Source organism: Epinephelus fuscoguttatus, linkage group LG9, assembly GCF_011397635.1.
Source record: "Epinephelus fuscoguttatus linkage group LG9, E.fuscoguttatus.final_Chr_v1".
Lineage (NCBI taxonomy): Eukaryota > Metazoa > Chordata > Actinopteri > Perciformes > Serranidae > Epinephelus > Epinephelus fuscoguttatus.
Genome location: NC_064760.1, coordinates 36,577,751 through 36,601,832, shown reverse-complemented (window position 1 = coordinate 36,601,832; position 24,082 = coordinate 36,577,751). Strand labels below are relative to the sequence as shown.

Below are 24,082 nucleotides of genomic sequence, written 5' to 3'. Positions count from 1 at the left end.
CCTGAGGTTGTGTGGTGAGTTTGAAAGGCGACACTAGTGAGTTTATCAGGGAGTATATTTGTGTGTGTGAGTGTGTGTGGCTTTAGGCAGGTCCTGTGCAGAACAATTCCCCAGACCACACCCATCTTAAAGTCCCCCCTCACTTCAGCCCACTTGTCCTTATAAGGTCATACCCGCAGCTCGGCTGATGATTGGATGAAAAAAAAAAAGCATTTTGATTGAGGCACGCACACCTGTACAGGCTTGCACACACACCCACGACTTCACAGTGTTTCCTCTGCATGCACTGAGTGGGATTACTGCTGATAGTGCCATTAAATGAACACAATAAACACAACTATTAAGCTTAAGTATGTATTTAATTGACCTTCCTTTCTAAATATTATTCTAAAGCGAGCAGTGGTTCAGCTTTGAATGGCTGGAGTGATGTTGTAATTAAGTTGTGTCCACACACACACACACACACATTACACCTCTGGCACTTGTCTTGTCTAGACATGCTGCCAATAAAACTCCCATAGTCTGCAAAAACACAGTGCATACATGCATCAGCACACACGCCGCTGTTTATTTATCTGTTTCTACTAAACCCGCAGGAGGGTTAAGTGGGACAATGAAGTGCCCAAACCAGCATTCCTAACCGCCTTACATGAGACACACATGCAGCATTTTGAGGAAGTAGCTTATCAGTGGTTTGAGGAAGTTGGTCAGTTATCACCAAGACAAATTTGCTTCTGTGTCTTTCCCTCCAAGCCACATTTTTTATTGTCATGGATTCTGCAGAAAATACAAATGCCCTCAAGTGTGAACTTCACATTCATGAATTGCTGAGCTAAAAAGAATAATCTAATTCACAGAGCAGGACAGAAATTGTAAAATATGCTGAATAACTCTGAAGTGAGATACTTAACAATTCCCTGAACGAGGAGAAACAGTGTCCTCTAGCTGACACACACACAGACAAAAGCATTACAAGAGGTTCAGATTTTATTTATGTGACATACATTTTTATTACACAGATAATGACACAAGCACAGTCCATGAATTTGTGAGATTCTTTCATCAGTGGGTCGGCATGATGGTAGTTCACCCACTGTTGTCTCCTTCAGTCAGAGGGCTGTTCTGTCGACTCCAGTTCAGATAACACAGCTCTGTATGGGACACAAAAGCAAGTGTCTAATAAAGGCTGTCAGACAAGTAAATACATATGATACATTACAGAGATCAAATGCAACTAGAACATTTTCCACTGTAGTTCCCAGCTGTGTAACATCTGTCTCAGATGCTCCTCTTCTGTGTTAAAAAGGACAGGATATTATGTGGAGCTGCTGTGGCTGGAAACTTCCACTCCTAACAGAAAACTGATCTTCTTAATTTTGTCTCTGAGGCTCAAAAACTATGGATTGGTCACTGAACTGGTGTTAATTTGTTCATCCATCACACCTGACATCTCCACAGATGGGGTTCTGATTAAACCTGGGGAGACAATACGAAGCACCAAAGCTCTAACGAAGATCTGTTAGACTGCTCTGTAGCGTTCGGCCACTCTCAATGTCATCTTAGCATAAGAATTTGGCGATTACAGAGCTGTCCTTAATTAGGGATTTCCCATGTTAGGACTCCTAAATTAGGATGGTATAGCCCTATTCAAATTCAAAATAACTGCCAAAATGGCTGTCGTGAGGTCCACATGGAGATGACAATAACAACATGAACACTGAAATATAATCAACTGTATGATGACGTCATAAAAAAACCCAAACCTCCTGAAAAGGTGGGGTTTCCTCTCCTCCACTCACAATTATTGCCTTGCAGCTGAAATTGAACACCCATCTTTTTTGGTCCATGATAGCAAGCTAGCTCACCAGTTAAAAGTGAGTCGTTGATAAACATAGGAAAAATCCTTTCCTCCTATTACAGAAGCAATTTCTAAACTCGTGACTGTGTCCTATCCTACCTCAGATCTTATCCGAACTTCAAAAATCTTAACTACAACTGTAACTTAGATTCTTAATTTGGCACTTGCCCTGTCATGCTTTAGTGTACGTTGAAAACATACACAAACTGGTAGTCTCCTCAAGATGGACAAGCCAACAGCTCTCACTTGTCACTGGCTAGCGAGCTTGTTGCTATCATAGACAAAGAAGGGGCGTTTAATGTCGTCTACAAGGAGTCAGAGGCAGTAATCAGGTTGGTGGACATCGATCAAATTCAAAATAAATTATTGATTATTTTAATTATTATGCATTATTAATTAATCATCTTGACACTTGATATAGCCATTAATGCATGTTCCAAGAAATTTAAAGCTACATCGCACAATGTGAGTAGCCTGTCATCATTATATTTTGGTGTTTATGTCATCCTCATCGTCACTGCCACACAGACACATTTTTGGCAGTTATTTGGAATTAAGCACAGGGTCTATGCCCTCCTAATTTAGGAATCCAAACATGGGAAATCCCTAATTATGGACAGTTCTGTAACAGCTAAATTCCTATCCTAAGATAAGATCGGACTTTACTAAATGCAGTTAGCTTTGTATGTTTCTGTAACACCAAAAATCCTAAATGTCATCTTAAACTGACATAGGACAGGATTTCAGACTTTCTGTAATGAGGCCCCTAAACTAAAATCCATGTTTCCATGGTAACAATCAGTGACACTGTTGACCTGTGGCAAAGTGACAAAAAGAGCAAAACGTGGCTCATCATTTTTGCTTTGTAAAGTGAGTGATGAGAAGAGAAAGAGTTTTTAAAGAGTGCAGTAACGTGACAGAAATATCCAACAGAGAAGACGTTAGTCATTTTCATTAGACCAAGGAAACTTGACCCTGACCCTGACTGATGGGTTATAAGAAGTAATGAGCCCTGCCATATTTGTAAGCTACAGCGCCTCAGCTCTGCACTGACTTTAGATTCTGTGTTACTGGAATTTATTTTTATTGTGACATGCCTTTGCTGAGTCCTTGTAACTGTTTAATTATGCCAGACGGCAAACATTTCCTGCTGCAGTCAATGAAGCAGAGCAGGGTGACGATGTTGTTCCATCAATTGTCTTTAATAATTTACCCAGAATTCATAGCATATTAGCCCTACTTTAAAAAGGTAAGAGCCAGACAGCTGTATGCAACAGATGATTTTAGATGTCTATTTAAAATCTGAGTTTCAGTCTCAGTCATTGTCAGAGTGTGTCTTTGTGAAACAGGCCCCTGGTGTTTGTAAATGACAGTGATCGGCCTTTTTCTCTTTTTCCGTTATGTTTCCTGTCATGACAGTTTGTCCTTGGTTATTCTTGTTTCACCCATTATACAATGTGATGTTTTTGCAAGTGATTGTCCCAGATCAAAAAACATGTCCTGCTGTCATATAATACATCTTCTCACCTCTGTTCCTCAGTCAGATCAAACTCAGCCAGTGCTCGCGTTGCCAGCCTTGGTGTTGCAGACAGACAGAAGGCTGCAGACAGCTGAACCAGCTCCACTGCTTTTCCGGGAGATCTTTTGCTGTGACACACTGACATGAAGTCCTCTAACAGTTGCTCACTGACAGAAAACACACAGTCACAAAGAGAACATGAGCATTTATGCCAAATGTGTGCCATGTCAGAACAAGTGCTGGAATCGAATTACACGTTATACCTGCAACTTGTTTTATCTGTTGGAACAGTGACATCCTAAGTCACTCACATTCATAAATCTGATGCTTTACTATTTGTATTAATACACAATTACATTTTATGACCTTGCACTAGTGACACGTTTACCGGTTGTGTTGAAACCTCCTGTCATGATGAGTTTGAGATGCTGGAGCCAACAAAAGCAGTTTCAGTTTTATTACGTGTGATTACCAGTTTGAGGATGCCATAAAATTTCCAATGATAGTTTTTTCAAAGTGAAATATCAGTTACATTTGTTATAGTTTATATGTGAAAAATGCTTTAAATTAGAGCTCTTTGGTCACTTGAAGACTTTTTAAAGAGATTTTTTATGTTTGAAGTTGGGGCAGAGACTTACTCAGGAACTCTGTTGTTGGATTTGAAGAGCTTCAGCATCTCCCTGAAGATAAAAACAGAGTGAGGGAGAAGTCAGATTTATTTCACTTTAACAGTATTTGGCGGTGGACGTTAGCAGAGTCAGACTATGGTAAAAGCTCTCCTGTAAATGGACTGACTGACAGACAGATATACAACTATCTCCCTCACCAGGCCTGTTGGGTTCTGTTGGCTCGCAGCAGCAGGGAGATGATGTTAGAGAGGGAGGAGTTGCTCCACTCCAGACGCATCTTCCCTCTTTCCTCATCAAACACACTCTTTACATCCAGAGCACACACTGCAAAAGACTCCTGAACCTGCAGAAACACATTTATTCATAAATACAGCCTGGGTCTATGCTTCACTGTCTCCAGTCTGTCATCATGTCCCCGCCTCACTGACCTCAGGACTGTGTCTGTCTCTGGCCATCAGAGCGAGCAGCTCCTCCACCAGATCTGACTTATTATCATGACCCAGAGAGCAGATATCTGCAAACAGATTCAGAGAATAGACACAGACTCAGATGTTGTTCGTCTGACATCCTGATTTTTCTTTTTTATAACTCATTCAGTTTGTATCAGTGTCTCTGTCTTAAACTGTCTTTGCAGTGAAAAGTCAAGTTTCTAACAATGTAAACATAGTCTATGTCATTAACTGCCAGATTTTTTTTGAGTGATCGACTCAGGACATGTGCTGATATTATATCTTATTCCCACTGCATGGTTCACCCTGACTCAACTCAATTTTGGGATCAGGTCCTTTTCTCTATTTCATTTTCCCGTGCAGATGGTCTGACAGGTGGCATTAAACACTTTGAGGTATTCTGGATTTTCTTTGTTTGTTTTCAGATTAAATGAAAACTGCTTAAAGGTTATTTGGGCTGCCATTTTTTTTTCAAATCTAGGTTGAGTCAATAAAGAAATGTGGTTGCTCTTGGCAAATATTGGTAGCTTGGATATAAAAATTGGCAGGTTTGAGCAGGATGTCCCCTGTCGCTCTAGTGACAATTCTCTTTGTCCAGTGAGTGGTCTATAGTCTTATAAGTCCACCTTATAGTATCGGCTCAGCTCGCTTGGAGACTCAATTGAGACAGTACCAAAAAATACCAGTTACACCCACGTTTGCTTATGAAAACCCCAAAATGGCATGAGCCATGCTGAACCATTCAGTGAAAATGCATCATTGGATTCCTTTACCTTTCCATATAGTGGGCAGCAGGTCCAGACGACTGTCGGTGTCCAGAGCCTGCAGCAGGTCCCTCATTCCCTGATGGTGCGGGTAGTGCAACTGGAAAGACAAAATACAATCAAAAGTACTGTTTACTCCCATAAAGCAAGGGTAGATAGTAAATTATCCATCTCACTATCTCCTAGAAAGAATTACTGAGAGATAAATTCAAACATGAAAGATAAAGATTATCCCATTTTTTTTGCAAGACATCTTAAAGAAGTCTACTGTGTGTCACAGGCCTTGTCCAGGACTTAAGTCAAAGGGTGGTGACCTTAAACTGTGAACAAAACTCTTAGATAAATCTTGGTGACGGACACATCATTACACACACTGTAGAAAAGTGTGGGTAATTGCTATAATGATGAAGAATTGGTGACACAGTGATGACCTAGCTGCTGATGTACTGACCGAGGGAATGAGCTGTCTGTACCACTTCAACACCACGTCAATGTGCTCCATCATACACAGCAGGCTGAAGAAGCGACCACTGAAGAGGAGAGAGGACAGGTTCACTTGCATAGGACAAAAATGTAGGAATCCATCAACATAATTGGATCTATTCACTTTAAGTACAGGGTCCAGGCTACACTGAAGCTAATACATATATGTTCTATTACTAACATGCTTGATTAAATGACCAAAATCTCCCACAACATCCCAGTTGTTTCCTGCCACCCTGGTGCCTGGATATAGGAGGTACAGGGGACGTGTTTTAAGTCTGTGGAAGGCTTTTTACTTACTAGTATGTACTCTTTTGGTAGGGCTCTCCCAGAAGCCTCCAGTTCTGTCCCACTTCCACCAGGCTCTGGACCTTATAACTCAGCTCCAGGTCTTTACTATCCATACACTGTCATGACAAAAACAGGCAGGGAGGCAACAGGTTAGGTGGACAAACACATGAACCATTAATGTGAAGAAGGAAGGCAGGATTGATTGAACTAGAAGTTAAGCAGAAAGTGTAATTCACGATTTAACAGTAACTCTAAAGGTACACCAAAAAAAACTTAAGTGCTTGATAAAATAAAAGGCCTGAAACAACAGGCTCGTCACTAAAGACTCTGTCATAGTTCTAAAAAAGGACTTGCACTTTGCAGACACCCATTCCTGATAAATATTTAAACAAAACAGGTAATAAAAAAAGACTTACTATTCTCATTGCGCTCATGAAGAACTGAACTGGAAAGAAAAATATTCATTATTAGATCTATTTTAGACAAATGAAGGCTTATTTCCAAAAGTCATTACACACATGCACAACAACATACCATCATTAGGGTCCTGGCAGGTGAAGCTGGTTCCTGCCAGCTCTGACATCACTTTGTGTAAAATGTCAGTGTTGTTCTTGCCAGTGGAGGCTGGAGAGGAAATAAAAACCACTTAATACAACTCAGCGTGCGGACAACGTCAAAGACTGTACCAGTAATGCTCAAGTGTAATGTGACACCAAACTCTGTTTACCTGCTTTGTGAAAGATTGCCACGATGTGGTGGTAGGTGGCCAGGCTGGGAGCTGAACACACACAAACACACACAGTTACACAAAGTTGATTTTTCAGAGAAATACTATTATTGCCTCCCTACTGTACCCCTATGTGTGTGTGTGTGTGTAGTCACCTATTCCCAGAGCCTTCATCTCATTCAGAGTGGGTAGAGCTTGTGTTCTGGCCACATACCCACAGCGTCTGAGAGCTTTGAAAACGCTGTTGAAGGTCAGCAGGTTGGGCTGAACTTTCTGTTGCTTCATCTGTTTCAACAGCTCCTGCAGACGGAGAGAGAAACAACTGGGCGTTTAAACGAGCTTACCATCATGGAAACGCTTCCCCTGCCACAGGACGTGACTTTAACAGCCATGCATGTCCAAAGGAATTGCAAATTCAAATTTCACACTACAGTCTGTTCATATCTTACTCTCTCGAGTCTTAAAGTGTCTAAAGTTAAAGTAATTATCGTGCACCTCATAAAGGAATCATTAATTGGTTAAATAATTTTATTTGTTGGTTTATCTCCAATTCATCACAGACATCTTATTTAAAAATGCCATTTTTCAAAAGTCTGTTATGTCATAGAAATAGAAGAATAATGATAAACTAACATTTCAAATAAGGCTGGTTTTTAATAATTTCTTAAATAATTTCACACTTTATATATTCTACTTTTCTGTGTGAATAGTGTAGAGTAGAGTATTCATTTCATCATATCTTTTCTATTAACCTAATATCTAATTTAATGACACTAAAAGGTGTTTGATCAGGAAACCTGGTGATCTGTATCAAAGTTCTGAACAGTGAATAAAACAGTGCACGCGGTCTTACCGCGATGAGGTCCCATCTCTCGTTGAATTTTTCTCTAACATCTGGAGCTGCTGAAATCAACGCGTTGAAGATGTGGACGTCAGCTGGAAAGAGAAGGCTGGGTTATTGGTCATCTGTTTCCAGTACAATGTAACTTCAGTGAGTTACCTGCAGGCTTCAGAGAGCCACTATGTCTAGGATTTGATAATGTAATACTTTGGTACCATCTAATGGTCGTATCAGGAATAACACTGACAGCAATACACACTGTCAAAACCAATGGGCTGTATTTTCAATTGAACACACTTAAGTAAGTGATGAGCGATTTTCTCTTCCTGTTATCTGTTGAACTCACCGTTCAGCCTGTTGTTTAGCAAGTCTGTGTACATACTGAAGGCCTTTGCGTGGGCTCCATGCTGGGGACAGACAGAAAAACATATGCACTTTAATCTAGATGCACCAAAATAACTATTTTAGTGCCACAACAATCCCTCCACAACCCAGTACTCGCACTGTCAGTAATGATTGTGTCCATACCATCACCATGCCTCTGATCAGAGCGGAGTAACACCGTGTGTCTCTCTCTGGCAGCAGGTTAAAGATTCTCTCTGCATTGTTGTTTTCTCTCCAGGTGGATCTCAGCAGGTCTGCAGCCCGACCAAACCTTGTTTTCTTTCTCTTCACTTCCTCTCCTGACTCCTCCTGAAAACACACACATATATACTGTACTATTAATATGATGTCTGAAGTCTCTGGCTCAATGTATCTAGAGCTGCAACGATTAGTTGATTTTGTTGATCAACTAAATTAATGGCAGTTATTTTGATATTAACAGTTGTTTTTAGTCGTTTTTTAAAGACAAAATGCCAAAACTCCCAGCTCCCAGCTTCTCAAATGTAATTTGCTGGCTTGCTTTTTTTGCCTTTACAACTGTCAACTGAATATTTTGGGGGCTTTGGACAGTTGACTGGACAAAATATGACACTTGAAGATGTCATCTTGGACTCTGCGAAACTCTGATGGACACGTGACACTATTTTCTGACATTTTACAGACAAAACAATTATTCGAAAAATTACTGTGGATAATTGATAATGAAAATAATCATTGGTTGCAGTCTTTACTTGTCTTTGACCATCACCCTGACGTTTGGATCGGGGAGGACTCACCATGTCCTCCATCTGTGGTTGTCTCTCCTGGACAGGGTCTCTGTCACAGTAGAGACAGATCAGGTCTAACAGGTCATGGGTTGTTTCCATAGAGACCGCTGTGCCTGGAAGAATAAAATGAAAGAGTTAATGTGTGGCAACTATCTGAAATAAGAGAATATGTGCGTGCGTGCGTGCGTGCGTGCGTGCTCTTACCAGCTTGCAGGAGTCGATCATACATGTCAACAGCAGCTGTAACTCTCCTCAAGTTGATTCGTTCCTTCAGTGCCTCCTCAGTCACCTCCTCGAGAAGCAGCGACACAGTCTCTGGCATCAGACACTATACACAAACACACACACACACACACACACACACACACACACCAATGCAATGAGAATTAATTAACACTGTTGTCCAAGGCTAAATCAATAACCATAGATATTGTTTATTCTGTTAAAGGTTACATTAGCAAAGCTTTACACTTTAAAGATTCTGTATGTGACATTCAGAGCATAAATATAGCAGCAAACACCTATTTGCTGTGTAAAGATATGGAGGAGTGATGGTGTTAACCAGGGAATGAGGTCACGCCGCCTCTGTGTGTGTTGTAATCCGAGCACCTCTGTTCATTGTTGTAGCAGACTGTCCAGCCACGTGTACATGTGTGTGTGTGTGTGTGTGTGTGTGTGTGTGTGTCCCACTGGCTGGCTAATCACCACTCTGCACTGTGCTCATACGGTGGTTAGCACTGAGTGCAGAAGCTAAATGCTCGTTCTCAGGTTCCTCCCTTGTAACCACCACAAGCTCTGTCGGCACTGTTGCCGTTGTTAGTACTGTTTGTTTTAACATTTGCTGCTAGTCGCTGGATCAGCCACCTTCATGTTGAGAGCTGCGTGCAGCTATTTTGAATCATAAGCTGTTTTCCCAATGGACAAAAAACCCACTGACATCTAGGTTTTGTGTTTAATGGGAAAGGTTACAATCTGCATTCATTCTTGGGACAAGAGTCTCTGCAGTAGTCAGGGGTATTCACGTTGTCTCGAGCTTTGATGGGCTTCGATTGGCAGTGATGGAAATATGACCCCCGGGTGGACACACTGAACATAAAGGTATACTCGTCTACTGCAGAGCCGTATACACCTCTCTGCAGCACGGCAATGGGTAAGAGTCTATCGCCTATTTTTAGTGGGTTTTCTCTCACAGACACGCTCTGAATATTTTATAGAGCTCTTTTAAAGTGAAACTGGACAAGATATGTTAGACTGGGACCGAATAACTACAGTTTTCTGACATGAACTGTCCTCGATTTAAACTGTTTTCGCCTGCTGTGTAACCACGTTTGATGTCAATCCTGTGACTATGTGTTCTCCAGCCCCTCTGCATATTCACTCGTACATGTGTGTTTCTTACTGGTATATGTGGCTCAGCAAAGTCTTTGGTGAAGAACTTGGGATTGCTGTTGACAAAGTATTTAGCTGCAGATCTGCCAGCCTCCTGAGAGAAAGAGAACAGCTTCTGCAGAGAGAGAGGGACAATAATACGTCAGTTTTACTACATCCTAATTTGTTTTCGATTATTATAAATACAGTATCTCACATAAGTGAGTACACCCCACAGTGAGCATGTCCAAATTGTGCCTAAAGTGTCAATATTTTGGGTGCCAACCATTACTATCTAGCACTGCCTTAACCCTTTTGGGCATGGAATTCACCAGAGCTCACAGGTTGCTTCAGGAATCCTCTCCCACTCCTCCATGATGACATCATGGAGCAGATGGATGTGAAGACACCTTGCGCTACCCCACCTTCAGCTTGAGGATGGCCCACAGGTGCACAGGTGAGTTTAGGGCTGGATACATACTTGGCCAGTCCATCACCTTCACCTTCAGCTTCCTCAGCAAGGCAGTTGTCATCGTCTAGGTGTGTTTTGGGTCATTATCATGTTGGAAAACTGCATTGCGGCTCAGTTTCTGAAGAGGGGCGATCATGTGAAGAGCACCAAGACAACTGTCCCTTGCCTACAGTCAAGTATAGTGGTGGCAGCATCATGGTTTGGGGCTGCATGAGTGCTGCCGGCTCTGGGGAGCTCAGTTCATTTAGGGAAACATGAATTCCAAGCAGAGCATGATCGCCCCTCTTCAGAAACTGAGCTGCAATGCAGTTTTCCAACATGATAATGACCCAAAACACACCTAGAAGATGACAACTGCCTTGCTGAGGAAGCTGAAGGTGAAGGTGATGGACTGGCCAAGTATGTATCCAGCCCTAAACTCACCTGTGCACCTGTGGGGCATCCTCAAGCTGAAGGTGGGGTAGTGCAAGGTGTCTTCACATCCATCTGCTCCATCATCCATCTGAGAGGAATCCTGAAGCAACCTGTGAGCTCTGGTGAATTCCATGCCCAAAAGGGTTAAGGCAGTGCTAGATAATAATGGTTGGCACACAAAATATTGACACTTTAGGCACAATTTGGACATGTTCACTGTGGGGTGTACTCACTTATGTTGCCAGCTGTTTAGATGTTGATGGCTGTGTTTTGAGTAATTTTCAGAGGAAGGTAAATCTATACTACTATACAAGCTGTACACTGACTACTTTAAGTTATATCACAGTGTCATTTCTATAGTGTTGTCCTATGACAAGATATAATGAAATATTTCCAAAAATGGGAGGGGTGTACTCACTTATGTGAGATACTGTACATAGAGGGTTTAAACATTGTTATCAACTGAAATATAAAAAAACGTAACCAAAATTATGATAACATTTTTTCTGAGACACATCTGCATATTTGCATAATACCCATTTAAAATTAACGTCCATACCAAAATGCATGGACCAGAATAGCTTAAGCAACCCAGAGGTCCCCATATAGGCCTTTATAAATAACAGATGACTGCTTTCAGAAAAGAAATAGAGCACAAAATTAATCCAGTTGAGTAACATGATGTCAGTGTAAAAATTAGCATGTATTTGACGTACAAACTCAGCAGTGGTTCTGGGAGCGAGGTATGGATCATCCTGATACTCGTAGGGATATGCTGTAGGATCCTGGAGGTAGAAAACAAAACAAAAAGTTAACACACAGACAGATTGATACACAAGTAAAGATCCACACTGAAAGGTCATCAGAAACATGTGAAGGAGCTCTCACCCTGCCAACAGTCGAAGCCAGAGCCTCCAGCACCGCCTCCTTGCTCCTGTTCAACGAGAGGTGACATTCAGTCTGGGTGGTCTGTTTCAATATAGGGCACACAGTGTTGCCTGCACTGTATTAAACATTAAGATGTCATGTAACACACATACCATGTTTTCTTCCTGGGGATGACAATAGTCTCTGTCGATTCTGCAACGACATCAAGAAAAGGGTGTGTCTTTAATGCCACTTATATATTAAAATCAATTATAAAAAAAAACACCTTACCTCTGATGCAGTTAATAGGTGATTTGCTCAAATTAAACAGGAGCAGATTTTCTCTAAATTCTAGACATTTTCAAATAAATCAAATTACTTGAAGGATCGGTCTGTATTTTGTGTGTGTCGACAAATGCCATGTTTGTCCATCTCTTGATACTTCCCAACGTCCAAACCTATCTGTGGCTCACCCTTAAACCTTAAAATATGTAGTTTGTTTCTTTGTGTTTCTTTAAGGCTAACATGGCTAAATTATATCCTAAAACAGCTGTAAACACTGTATTTTTATGCAAAAATGACTAAAGGTGGAGTAAATAGTGCATTTGTTGGAGAGTTATTTCAGCTGTGTTTTAATGCACATTGCTCCAGTGAGTAGATTCATGGCTGCAGGATGATGTATGTCGGATCATCTCAAAATATACTGTAAATGTTGACCTTAATGTAGTAACCCTGTGCAACAGTGTGGCTCATGTTTTTGAAAATTAATAAACAGACGAATAAACCAAATCCTCCGTATATTTTATTACACAGGTATTGAAAACACGAGCAGTAACCTTTATACAAGTTTGCTGGAGGATTTAACCTCCTATAATGAGTGCATATATTAATGAGCCCTTGACACAAGGACGACAACACTTGAAATCACCTGATAAACATTTTAAAACAGTCATTCAGTCGTGGTACTTTCATCTGAGGAATAGTGCAAAAATACGTCCACAGTTATCCTTCCAGCAGTTACAATTGGTGATCCATGCCTTACTGTAATACTCTTTATTCCTGCCAAAGCCAAGACGCTTTTACCCAGTGACAGTTAGTCCAAAACTCTGCAGCAAGACTACTCACTACCACCTCTTATAGCTCTCACATCACCTTGATTCTGAAGTCACACCATTGGCTGCTGATTAAATTAGCATTAAATTCACAATCCTCCTTCTCACATATAAGGCTTTGAATAATTTTGCTCCAGAGTATATTAGTAAACTACTAATGCTGTATAACCCTGCTAGACCCCTCAGGTCCTCTGAACACGGCCTGCTAATTGTACCTCGCTGAAGACTGAAAACATGAGGGGACTGTGTGTTTGCTGTCCTGGGTGCCAGGCTGTTTAGCAGTCTTCCACCAGATCAGGTCAGCAAACTTTCTTGAGGAGTTTAAGTCACAGCTGACGACCTGTGTATATTGTAGGTGTTTTTTTATGCTTGGATCATGTACTCTGTTTTGAGCTGTGACACCGCTATATGTTGTGTGTGTGTGTGTGTGTGTGTGTGTGTTGTATTCCTCATTTGCTCTTTTAACCCCCTACAGCACTTTGTAACCTCGGTTTTAAAGGGTCCTATAGGAATAGCAACGTACTGACAACAATGTTTCAGTCATGACCAAAAATCTTACTCCAAATTACCTTTATTAGCTTCTGCAGCTTGTTGTTGTAGAGCTGAAGTCCAACCAAAACACCTAGAAAAAATGGGAAAGTAAATTAACCACTGCTACTTCAGTCCTCCGGTGGGATGTGTCAATTTATAGATCTGCTTTATGCACAATGAACATACAGTATCTATTATCCAAGTAGATTATTATTAGCTAAGATAACATCATAATAACACCCATGGTTGCAAATAATGTTCAACACAGAATGTACAGTGAGGATAACAGACAGCATTTGTCCTTCTGTAAAATCCTCATGCTCTTTTAACCGACAAATATAACCCGTATGAAATATTTGAGATAAGGTAAAAACACCTTTTACATGCCTAACACTAACTTCTTCCTCACATATATTAAGTATCAAATTTGTCAACGTTTGCTGCAGTGATGTAAGTTAGCTTCATGAAGACATGACCTCCTGTCAAATGATGCTAGCTGAAGCTCGGAGGCTCATGTAGCAACACAAATAAAAGACAATTATGTCGACTGAATAATATTCCGCTTTACAACTTTGTTTTAAAGCTGTCTTACCTGTGACCCCGCAAAAGCTCGACGTTATTCAACAAAAAGCGACTGTTTCTCTGGATGTAATGCCCTACGTGCCTGCCGGGCGCCGCCATGTTGTTACGAACTGAAGGCTTCTGGGAGGGAAAAACCATGTGGGCTCAGAAAAGGGGAGACAAAAATGACAACACTTTGTATTTTAAATGAATACGACACTTTATCCATATGTAACATCCTATTAGCACAACATTTATAAAGTTACGTTAAAAGTACAATATCCACTAAATTCGTGAAAAAGCATTGTCATCTGTATTTGTGTCCCCCCCTCTCATCTTTCGTGTGGTCTGACGGTCCCACGTGTGGAAGAGAAGCAACTTTGTGTCGCATGTGGTTTAACGCTGCGCTATGAATTTATATCAATAAACACCTCAAAGTTTGGCTAATTCTCCAAAATGTTGTTTGGAAAAGATGTGCCATGGCGGCGACTGGAGGGCATGTCGTTTGGCATGTACTCTGCCGAAGAGATAAGGTGAGACACAGCTTATTAGCTTTTGCCCTCAATGCTAAACATGAGTTCAAAACAACATGCCTGACATTTTCAATGGTGGTTTACCTTAACGTTTTGTTCCAGGACTCCAGTACGTGCAAATTACATACATATTTTAGCTAGGAGTTGCTAAGTCGATGTTTTTCATAGATGTTTCTCATCTGTTGTTTTGTGCAGCAACAGTGAATGTCAGTCAAATGGAATAGTGTCACCCTTCATTTTCAGTTTGTTCATTCTCACCTACTTTGATTTGATGTAGCAAAATGACACTAAACCAACTAAATACTGATTACACCTACACTGATCAGTCAAAACAGTACAACCATTGGCTGGCTAAGTGAGAAACATTGATCATTTCATGACAATGTATTGTTCTGCTGGGAAATCTTGGGTCCTGGCATTCATGTGGATGCCACTTTATGATCTCCACCACCCAAACACCTGCAGACCAAGTACCACCCTTCGTGGCAACGGCACTTCACCATGGCAGTGGCCCCCCAGCAGGTCAGTGCACCATGCCACCCCATAAAAGCTGTTTATAAATGGTCTGAGGAACGTGTCAAAAAGCTCAAGGCATCAACCTGACCTCCCAGCTCCCCCAAATCCCAATGTGATTGAGCATCTCTCGGAAGTGCCGGAGCCCCAGAGGCACCCCTGATCCATGGTGGGGCCTTCTTGGATCGGATTTGGCTCTGACCTGTCAAGGCTGGGCCACAGGACCTTTGGGTCGTGTCCTGTGGTGTCTGGCACCAGGGTGTTGGTGGCAGATACTTTGAGTCCTGTTGGTTGTGAGGTGGGGTACCAGCATATCTCACATATGCTCAGTCAAATTGAGATCTAGGTTGTTTGGAGTTAAGATTGATGCCTTGAGTTCTTTGTCACGTTCACTGAACAGTTTTTATGGTGTGGCATGTTGCATTGTCCGGCTGGCACGGAGAAGTGTTGTTGCCATGAGGGAGGGTACTTCATTCACAGCAGTATTTGGGTGGGTGGAGTGTGTCAGGTGGCATTCACATGAATGACAAGACCCAAGGGTTCCTAGCAGAACACTGCATTATAACAAAACGATTAATGTAATTCATCACACCAGCAAGTGGTTTTAATGTTTTGGCCGATCAGGAAACATGATAAAGCTACCAGTTATTCACTACAGTGATAGCTACCCCAAAAGTTGCTAAGAATCCAGTATTGTAGAGGCACTTAGTATAATAATGCATTCTTCTCCTCTCCTGGCTAGGAAGCTGAGCGTGAAGACGATCACTAACTTCCGGTTCCTCGATGCTGTTGGGAATGTGGCCCCAAACAGCCTCTACGATCTGGCCCTTGGACCAGCTGACAGCAAAGAGGTGCATCTCCACTGAAATCATATTACTTTATAGAGTAATGTAATGACTCAGCTGTAAAATGCCATACATCTGTCTGCTCCTGATCTGTGGCTCGACCTTACCGGCTAACTATTCTGTGTGTGTAAAGTTTAAGATTGCGAACCTTAACTTTCAGCAAGTACTTAGAATGACTTTTCTTAAATGTAACTTTCTGTTATTGTTTCTACCAGGTGTGTTCAACCTGCTGTCAGGACTTCAACCACTGTCCAGGACATCTCGGACACGTAGAGCTGCCTCTACCTGTTTACAACCCACTTTTCTTTGATGTAAGCATGTTCACAAATGCACCACACAACCATGCATATACATGCAGTACACACACGTAATGATGGACCAGCCTGAGAAATTAAGATCTTTTAAATCAGTATCGACTTTTAAATAACTTTCTGAATTTAATATTGTTTAACCTTTTCTCTTATCACCTCCTACAACTCTCTTTTAATCAGAAACTCTACCTGTTGATTCGCGGATCCTGTCTTTCATGTCACATGTTAACGTGTCCCCGAGCAGCCATCCACCTGCTGCTGAACCAGCTGAAGTTAGTGGACCATGGAGCCATGCAGGACGTCTACCAAATAGAACAAGTTCTCAGCCAGGTGGGTTTAAAGTTGAATTATAGCAGGACTGTGATGAAGTGTGATATTATTATTTGGGGTGTTCTGTGAATATTTTGGACAGGGTTTTTATTCATTGCTAATGTGTAAGTCTCGGGTCGCTCTGCTGGCTTTGGTTTCCCCACAGTAGTTTTGTAACTACCATAAACCAACAATTCTCTGTTTAAACTTTACTTATTAATTTGTGTGAACTCTGTGTGCGTGTGCATGTGCGTGTGTGTGTGTGTGTGTGTGTGTGTGTTAGCACCTAGAGGAGAATCCCAAAGCCACTGGAGATGAGATCGAGCAGGTGCTCAAGCAGTTTACAGCCACGGTAATTGGAGTGAATGCTGAAGCTTCAAAGAACACAAAACCAGTGAGTACACACTCATACACATGTCCAAAGACATGCAGAAACATGGTACTCAATTACAAACATTCACACACATAAAATCACTTGACGACTTTTTAATGTGATTTTAGATATGGAAACCATATTATTCTATACGCAGCCCTCACATTTACCTTATTTTCTGTGTGTGTGTGTGTGTGTGTGTGTGTGTGTGTGTTTCCAGATTAAACACCTTGTTGAAAAGAAGAGCAGTCTGATAAATGACTTCTGGAAGATCCACATGAAGACGAGGAAGTGCCCATATTGCAGGTAACTTGATAGAAGTGGTGAAGCACTGCACTCATTAAACGTTGTCGTGAAATACTTTGTTTATCAAATCTTAACCATATACCACCTTATTATTAGTTGTGTAGAGCCATTCATACTTACAGATGTGTATAGCATTCTGTGTACCAACTGATTTTAGGCCTTGTTTTCTACATCCAACAACTAACCATACAGGAGAAAATCTCTGAAATGGTTATTTGCTAAAAAATCAGACCAAGAGGCTAAAAATGTAGGTGGCATAATGATGAAGTGCCTCTTTACTCTGATGTAGATAATGGTCCATTGTATGCTGTAATCATGGTTTCTGTGTGTGTAGGGGCGGCAGGGTTACAGTGCGCCGTGAACACAACAGTAAGCTGATTGTCACAATGCCATCAGGAGCACAGACCGTTGTCAATACTGATGGTAAGTCATATTTGAAAGAAATTAGATTGAGAATAAACATTATTAACTTCTGAGTGACAGAGAGAGACAGAGCCTGTTCATGTCTTTGTTTTGTTGAAGTGGTGTGTAACTTGAAACTCTGCACCAACTTTGCACCCTTTGTAAAGCCCTGCCTATACATATATACATACAGTAAATTAATCTTACATTGCTTGCATTGTTTCTGTCTTCCTGTAGAAGATCTGATAGCCGGAAAGAGAGTCTACCTGACAGCTAGTACTGCAAGAGAGCACATCAACAAACTGTGGGAGAGAGAAGGTACGCCAAGAAAACAATGTCCCACCATGTGCGTGAAACTGTACTGTTTTACAATTACATCCCATTTAAAAGAATCAAAAGTGAATATCTGAAGTTTGGTTCCACCAGAAGGTCCATTAGACTTGATTGAGAAGAACATATGAAAAAACGGTCACATTTGAAACTCTATAAAAACTGAATTTTAGATTGTAAATATATAAGGATGAAAGAAGGAATCATTTGTGATGAATGACATGTTTTACATTTCTTTGTGTTTTTAGTCGCCCATTTATAACTCACTTTTTTTTTTTTTTTTTTACATTTTTTTACCACTTGTAGCTATTAGAAGGAATCATTGTCAAAGTATGAATCTTCTAACCTCTCTGTCGTCCAGGTTTCTTCTTGAAGTGTCTGTTCTCTGGGCTGGAGGAGGGGTCGGTGTCAAAGGAGGGAGAGAAAGGTTTCTATCCAGACCTCTTCTTCCTGGATCTGCTGGTGGTCCCACCTTGCAGGTACAGCGTGAGCAAACACACTCACATACTGTACATTGAACCACTGCTAGTACAAAATTATACAAATACTAGTGGAGACCTCCACAACAGTCGATACAGCAGTAATTTTGGCTCGATTTTCTTTGGTAGCATGGGAGCAAAACAAGCGTGTACAAGCTGGGAGGGATGCAAAATCAAAATATAATCTCATCTTAAAAATATTCTTTCTTTTGTGTGATCATAAATAACAGTAGTATTGGTATTAGCAGAGGATGTGTGGCCCTATTGCACTATCACACCCCTCCTCTCCCTGTCAGGTACCGTCCAATCAATCGACTTGGTGACCAGATGTTTACAAACGGTCAGACAGTCAACATGCAGGCTGTCATGAAGGACTGTGGACTCATACGCAAACTTCTGGCTCTCATAGCAGGAGAGAAAACTACTCAGGAGGAAGAGGTAGGATCATTTTTAAATCCATGTTTATGTATGATAAAGCATAGCTGCAGAGACAGAGTTAAACATCTTGATTTCTGTAGTACAGTCAGCCTCATGGTGTGTTCCCTCTCAGGCTCCTGAGCAGACAGACCAGACATTCCTGGCCGGGATCCCCGGACAGACTCTGACAGATAAACTCTACAACATCTGGATCCGACTGCAGACCCACGTTAACATCGTCTTTGACAGTGACATGGACAAAATGATGACGGAGAAATACCCTGGAATCAGACAGGTAGCACATACACAGATGCTGTTGGTAACACAAAACACCACAGAGCTACATGACCTAGTTTGTTCGCGTTTTAAGACATCCCAGATGCGTAAAAATCTCCTCTTCCTGCCAGATTTTGGAGAAGAAGGACGGATTGTTCCGGAAACACATGATGGGAAAACGAGTGGATTACGCTGCACGATCTGTCATCTGTCCAGACATGTACATCGAGACCAACGAGATCGGAGTACCAATGGTACACCTGACTGTGTTTCTGATTAATGTTTAGCCTAAAGGGAGAGTATAAAACGTCCTTGATGAAGAGGAAATATAAATAATATGAGCTCTAAACTTTTCCGTGCTCTTGCAGGTGTTTGCCACCAAGCTGACCTACCCCCAGCCCGTCACTCCCTGGAACGTGAAGGAGCTTCGCCAGGCAGTTCTCAACGGGCCCAACGTCCACCCCGGTGCTTCCATGGTGATCAATGAGGATGGCAGGAGGACCATCCTATCAGCTACCAACCTGGCACAGAGAGAAGCTGTTGCCAAGCAACTGCTGACACCCTGTCCTGGTCCACATAAGATGCCCATGAAGATTGTAAGTCAGACACTTTACCGTGTGGCGTGAGTTAACCTTTCAGTGTCAGTGACACAGCCCCTCACTCTTCTTCTGTGGTCTGCAGGTGAATCGTCACATAAAGAACGGAGATGTTATGTTACTAAACAGACAGCCAACTCTGCACAGACCCTCCATACAAGCCCACTGTGCACGCATCTTACCAGGAGAGAAGGTACAAGCTCATCCAGAATCACTTGTTTTTTTGTGTGTTTGAAAGAACCGTACGATATGTGACAAATTGTACTTGATCCTGATTTGATGCTACAGGTACTAAGACTCCACTATGCCAACTGCAAGGCGTACAATGCTGATTTTGATGGAGATGAAATGAACGCGCACTTCCCTCAAAGTGAGCTGGGCAGAGCAGAGGCCTACATGTTAGTCAGCACTGACCAGCAGTACCTCGTCCCCAAGGTGAGTTAATACACACTGTTGATAGAAGATTTTCATAGAGAATAACACAGCTCGCCACAATCCTAAACTCTGTGGCAACGACAGCTGCAGGTAGCTCTTTGTGTTTCCAAAGTTTTACAGTTTCAGAGAGCAGGATTACACAGTTATCAGGGTAACCATGCTGACATATGAAACTTCCTGCAACCACTGCAGTTTGTCAACTTAGTAATACCGTTTTGCAGCACGTTCATTAACATGACATAGCCAGTAACCACTGTTGGCATTTAGCTTATGTAATTGGGCGGACAAAGCCCAAAGAAGAGCAGACCAACTGACCTCTTTACAATGTTTTATTGTAGAATAGGCAGATTCACGCACGTAGTCTTGTCACAGTATTTTCAGTCTACCTCAGCAGGTTATTTCTAACTGGTTATAACAGCCATCTGCATTGAGGGGCTTAGTGCTAGAAGGTGCCGTGACATTAAATGAGCAACTGTCTGACTGTATAAGACAAATTACTTCATAGACCTTTGTTTCTATTAGCTAAAATGCAGCCTTGTCAAATTCAGTGCTTCCTCCTCAGTGGATGCCACTGGCCAAAATGGCTGCCACAGTGAATGTGTAGTTCATGGGCCTCGTGGTGCTCCATCATGGCCACTGGGGATAAATATGTACTACATACAAACACATACACACACACACATGTAGTGAAATGAACTGAACCAGTGAATAGTGCTATTAATCTGCTGCTGCTGCTACAAATGTTACAAAACCAAATGCACATGTTTTGCACATGCATTATGTTTTCAGATTGTTGGTCAGTCCGTCCCTCCTTCTCTTTCAAATTGGGCACAAACGTCCTTTTGGACTCAATGTGAACTGTCTAGATTTTGGCAGTCAAAGGTCAAGTTCATTGTGACCTTGCATCTGTCCCATTCTCATGAATGTGATATGTCAAGAATGTCTTGAGGGAATTTCGTCATATTAGGCACAAACCTCTACTTGGACTCAGCAATGAACTAATGAGAATTTGGCGGTTAAAGGTCAAGGTCACTGTGACGTTTCTAAACATGTTTTTGGCCATAACTTAAGGATTCATATGCTAATTATATCAGAACTTCACACTAATGTCTGTTAGGATAAGATGATAAAGTGATGACATTTTACATCTAAAAAGTCAAAGGTCAACTTCACAGTGACATCATAATGTTGGGCCATTACACAACACCATAACTCACCATAACTGTTACATTACATGACTATTCATTTAAAGCAGAAGTATATGCCAGGGTTTACCTGTCTGATGGTCGAAATGCTGCTTCAGAGCTTACATTCATCAGTAAGTGCAGACGACCTACTTCAGGCACAGGAAACTCCTTTTAGTGTCCTTCACATTCTTGTAAACACACACAGGTCCATACTCATGTTCTTCCCTCTGTCTTCAGGATGGTAAACCTTTAGCAGGTCTGATCCAGGACCACATGGTATCGGGTACAAGGATGACGATACGAGGCTGTTTCTTCACCAGAGTCCAGTACATTGAGTTGGTGTACAGAGGACTGACGGACAAACCAGGCAGAGTTAAACTGCTTCCGCCGGCCATACTCAAACCACAGCCACTGTGGACAGGAAAGCAGGTAACTGAACATGGGACATTTTAGTCTGCTAAAGTGGGTACTCTCCAGCTTTATGACATTGATAGCCGAAATGAGTAAGTCACTTCAGCCTAAATGTTGAAGCCAGATGTTCACTCACTCCAGCTTTCTTCTTGTCCTCCTTAACACAGCTTTGTCCATACTGTAATTGAATGTAATGCCTCTGCTAACTTCATTGTACTGTTGTGTCATTAACTTGGTGTTTGTCGCAGGTGGTGTCTACGCTACTACTGAATGTCATCCCACAGAATGCTGTGCCTCTCAACCTGATTGGCAAATCGAAAATCCCCAGCAAAGCATGGATCCAAGTCCCGCCACGAGCTGCTCCAGGATATAAACCTGACAGCATGTGTGACTCACAGGTACACACACATACATACAGGCTTGAGGTGGACAGATTTCACTTTCCAATCCAAATTCACACCTTGCCTTTGATTGAAATGTTGAAAACTCAGATGAACAACAAATTGAGTGTAGCTGGTGTGGAGCTTTTTAAATTGTGGGTACAATGTAAGCAATAGATCACTTTTTAAAAATGTTTTTTTCTCTATTTAGTAACCACTCTTTCTTCCTTGTTTTCTTTGTTTCCCAGGTGGTGATTCGTCAGGGGGAGCTGTTGGTGGGGGTTCTGGACAAAGCTCACTACGGCTCCTCAGCCTACGGTCTGGTCCACTGCTGCTACGAGCTGTACGGAGGGGAGACCAGCGGCAAACTGCTCAGCTGCCTGGCTCGACTCTTCACTGCTTACCTGCAGCTGTACAGAGGCTTCACTCTGGGTAAGAACCCACATACAGTAAATGGAACTAACACGCCGTGCCATGTGTTGCTCTCCTGACACAGACATGTTTTTTGTGTTTGTTTCTAGGTGTGGAAGACATCCTGGTGAAGCTGGGCGCCAACAGGCAGAGGAAAAAAATCATTCAAGAATCACTGAAGATTGGCACTAACGTGAGTTGAAGCACCAGTTTGTTCTGATAGTGTTTCCATTACTGATGTAACACCTAACAGGGTTAGAGTGTTAAGCATCTTAATGAAGATACTACAGTTTGTGTTATTCAAACCAATAACCAAAGGGAAAACATCCAAGGCACTAATCCACAGTAAATAAGCATTTAGAAATAAATGCAGCCTTGTCAAATTCAGTGCTTCCTCCTCAGTGGATGCCACTGGCCAAAATGGCTGCCACAGTGAATGTGTAGTTCATGGGCCCCGTGGCTCTTCATCATAGCCACTGGGGATAAATATGTGCTACATACAAACACAAACATGGAGTGAAATAAGCTGAAGCAGTGAAGAGCGCTGTTAATGTGAAGTTGCCACAAGTAATGTTTAGTGCCTGAACTTTTGTGCTTTCATCTCTGAGTCTTTGAAAATCTAAACTGTCTGTAAGGTGCATGTTCACTGGCAACCGGTGTGCAGTCTATTTGTTGCTTTCAGCTCTTCAACTTAGTGTATTCAGGTTGGATTTGTAATAAGGGGGTGGTGGCATCCATTACTGTGTGCTACACTCTTTAATCATGCTACCACTGGGTGGTGCAAGAGTCTGAATTTTTCTACCTCAACACATTGTGACTTTAAAATCAACCTTAAGCCTGCAATAACTGATCTTTTTGGCCTCTTGAGGATGGTGGAAAAAAGTTGCGAACACAACACTGACATAACATCTCAAACTTGTTTGCAAACAGGTGGTTATTTACATCAGCAATTATAGTGCAACATTAGTAGTCGTTGGGAATCATGTTTCTGGCCACCTGGCGAATGTAAACCCAACTATAAATGTTGCTGTCAGCACTGAGAGTGAACCAGAACATGTTTTAGGCTGGACTGCTAAACAACGAGCTGACACTGATAATTCTCTGATGATTCGTCACTACAAGTACCGACTTTTACACTGTCACACTGTCATTTGATATAAAATTACTGATTACAGCTAAAGCCCAATTAAAAAGAATAAAGAAATATTTTTACTTTCTGTCTCAAAGGCCCTACAGGCAGCCTTCAACCTGCCGTCCAATGTGGATCAAGCTGAGGCTCAGAGCCGCTGGCAGGACGCTCACCTCAACCCAGACCAGAGAGACTTCAGCATGGCCGACCACAAGTTCAAAGAAGTGGCCAACCAAGTGAACAACGACATTAACAAGGTAACCTGCCACTTGCAGTACCACCATCACTGCGACTACTATTCAGTGCAGCGAACAATGACCAGTACACAACCTCTCACTCCTGTTGGACACCATTATACCACCATAGTGAGATGGAATAGAAGTACTTAGGTTGTTTCCATCG

General features: G+C 41.8%; 2 protein-coding genes and 2 non-coding genes across 4 annotated transcripts in view; 3 read left to right on the top strand and 1 right to left on the bottom strand.

Moving 5' to 3' along the window:
* Window positions 1–969: 969 nt before the first annotated feature.
* Window positions 970–14,216, bottom strand: ptcd3 (pentatricopeptide repeat domain 3). Its single transcript, XM_049585681.1, has 23 exons — window positions 14,069–14,216; window positions 13,515–13,567; window positions 12,007–12,046; window positions 11,855–11,900; window positions 11,683–11,751; window positions 10,112–10,216; window positions 8,917–9,040; window positions 8,722–8,825; window positions 8,090–8,254; window positions 7,908–7,968; window positions 7,574–7,656; window positions 6,876–7,020; window positions 6,721–6,771; window positions 6,528–6,617; window positions 6,410–6,438; window positions 6,003–6,109; window positions 5,671–5,749; window positions 5,229–5,319; window positions 4,435–4,520; window positions 4,204–4,349; window positions 4,016–4,057; window positions 3,386–3,544; window positions 970–1,151 (listed from the first exon to the last, which is right to left on the bottom strand). Exons 1-23 carry the CDS (start codon window positions 14,194–14,196, stop codon window positions 1,106–1,108), a joined length of 2,049 nt encoding a protein of 682 aa, XP_049441638.1. The 5' UTR covers window positions 14,197–14,216; the 3' UTR covers window positions 970–1,105.
* Window positions 14,217–14,300: 84 nt separating this feature from the next.
* The window catches only part of polr1a (RNA polymerase I subunit A), a 35,187-nt gene continuing 25,405 nt past the window's right edge, over window positions 14,301–24,082 (top strand). Inside the window, exons 1-20 of the mRNA XM_049585679.1 lie at window positions 14,301–14,570; window positions 15,826–15,934; window positions 16,144–16,239; window positions 16,420–16,569; window positions 16,832–16,942; window positions 17,142–17,227; window positions 17,562–17,650; window positions 17,867–17,947; window positions 18,321–18,438; window positions 18,735–18,876; window positions 18,989–19,150; window positions 19,263–19,385; window positions 19,500–19,727; window positions 19,813–19,920; window positions 20,016–20,162; window positions 21,587–21,778; window positions 22,009–22,158; window positions 22,389–22,572; window positions 22,662–22,744; window positions 23,779–23,937. Coding sequence (XP_049441636.1) covers window positions 14,494–14,570; window positions 15,826–15,934; window positions 16,144–16,239; window positions 16,420–16,569; window positions 16,832–16,942; window positions 17,142–17,227; window positions 17,562–17,650; window positions 17,867–17,947; window positions 18,321–18,438; window positions 18,735–18,876; window positions 18,989–19,150; window positions 19,263–19,385; window positions 19,500–19,727; window positions 19,813–19,920; window positions 20,016–20,162; window positions 21,587–21,778; window positions 22,009–22,158; window positions 22,389–22,572; window positions 22,662–22,744; window positions 23,779–23,937 — 2,595 coding nt within the window. The 5' untranslated portion in view covers window positions 14,301–14,493. The remainder of the gene's footprint in view (window positions 14,571–15,825; window positions 15,935–16,143; window positions 16,240–16,419; window positions 16,570–16,831; window positions 16,943–17,141; window positions 17,228–17,561; window positions 17,651–17,866; window positions 17,948–18,320; window positions 18,439–18,734; window positions 18,877–18,988; window positions 19,151–19,262; window positions 19,386–19,499; window positions 19,728–19,812; window positions 19,921–20,015; window positions 20,163–21,586; window positions 21,779–22,008; window positions 22,159–22,388; window positions 22,573–22,661; window positions 22,745–23,778; window positions 23,938–24,082) is intronic.
* LOC125895089 (small nucleolar RNA SNORA5) lies at window positions 20,691–20,827 on the top strand. Its single transcript, XR_007450148.1, has one exon. It is a non-coding gene; the product is annotated as a small nucleolar RNA SNORA5 (small nucleolar RNA).
* Window positions 22,920–23,056, top strand: LOC125895087 (small nucleolar RNA SNORA5). Its single transcript, XR_007450146.1, has one exon. It is a non-coding gene; the product is annotated as a small nucleolar RNA SNORA5 (small nucleolar RNA).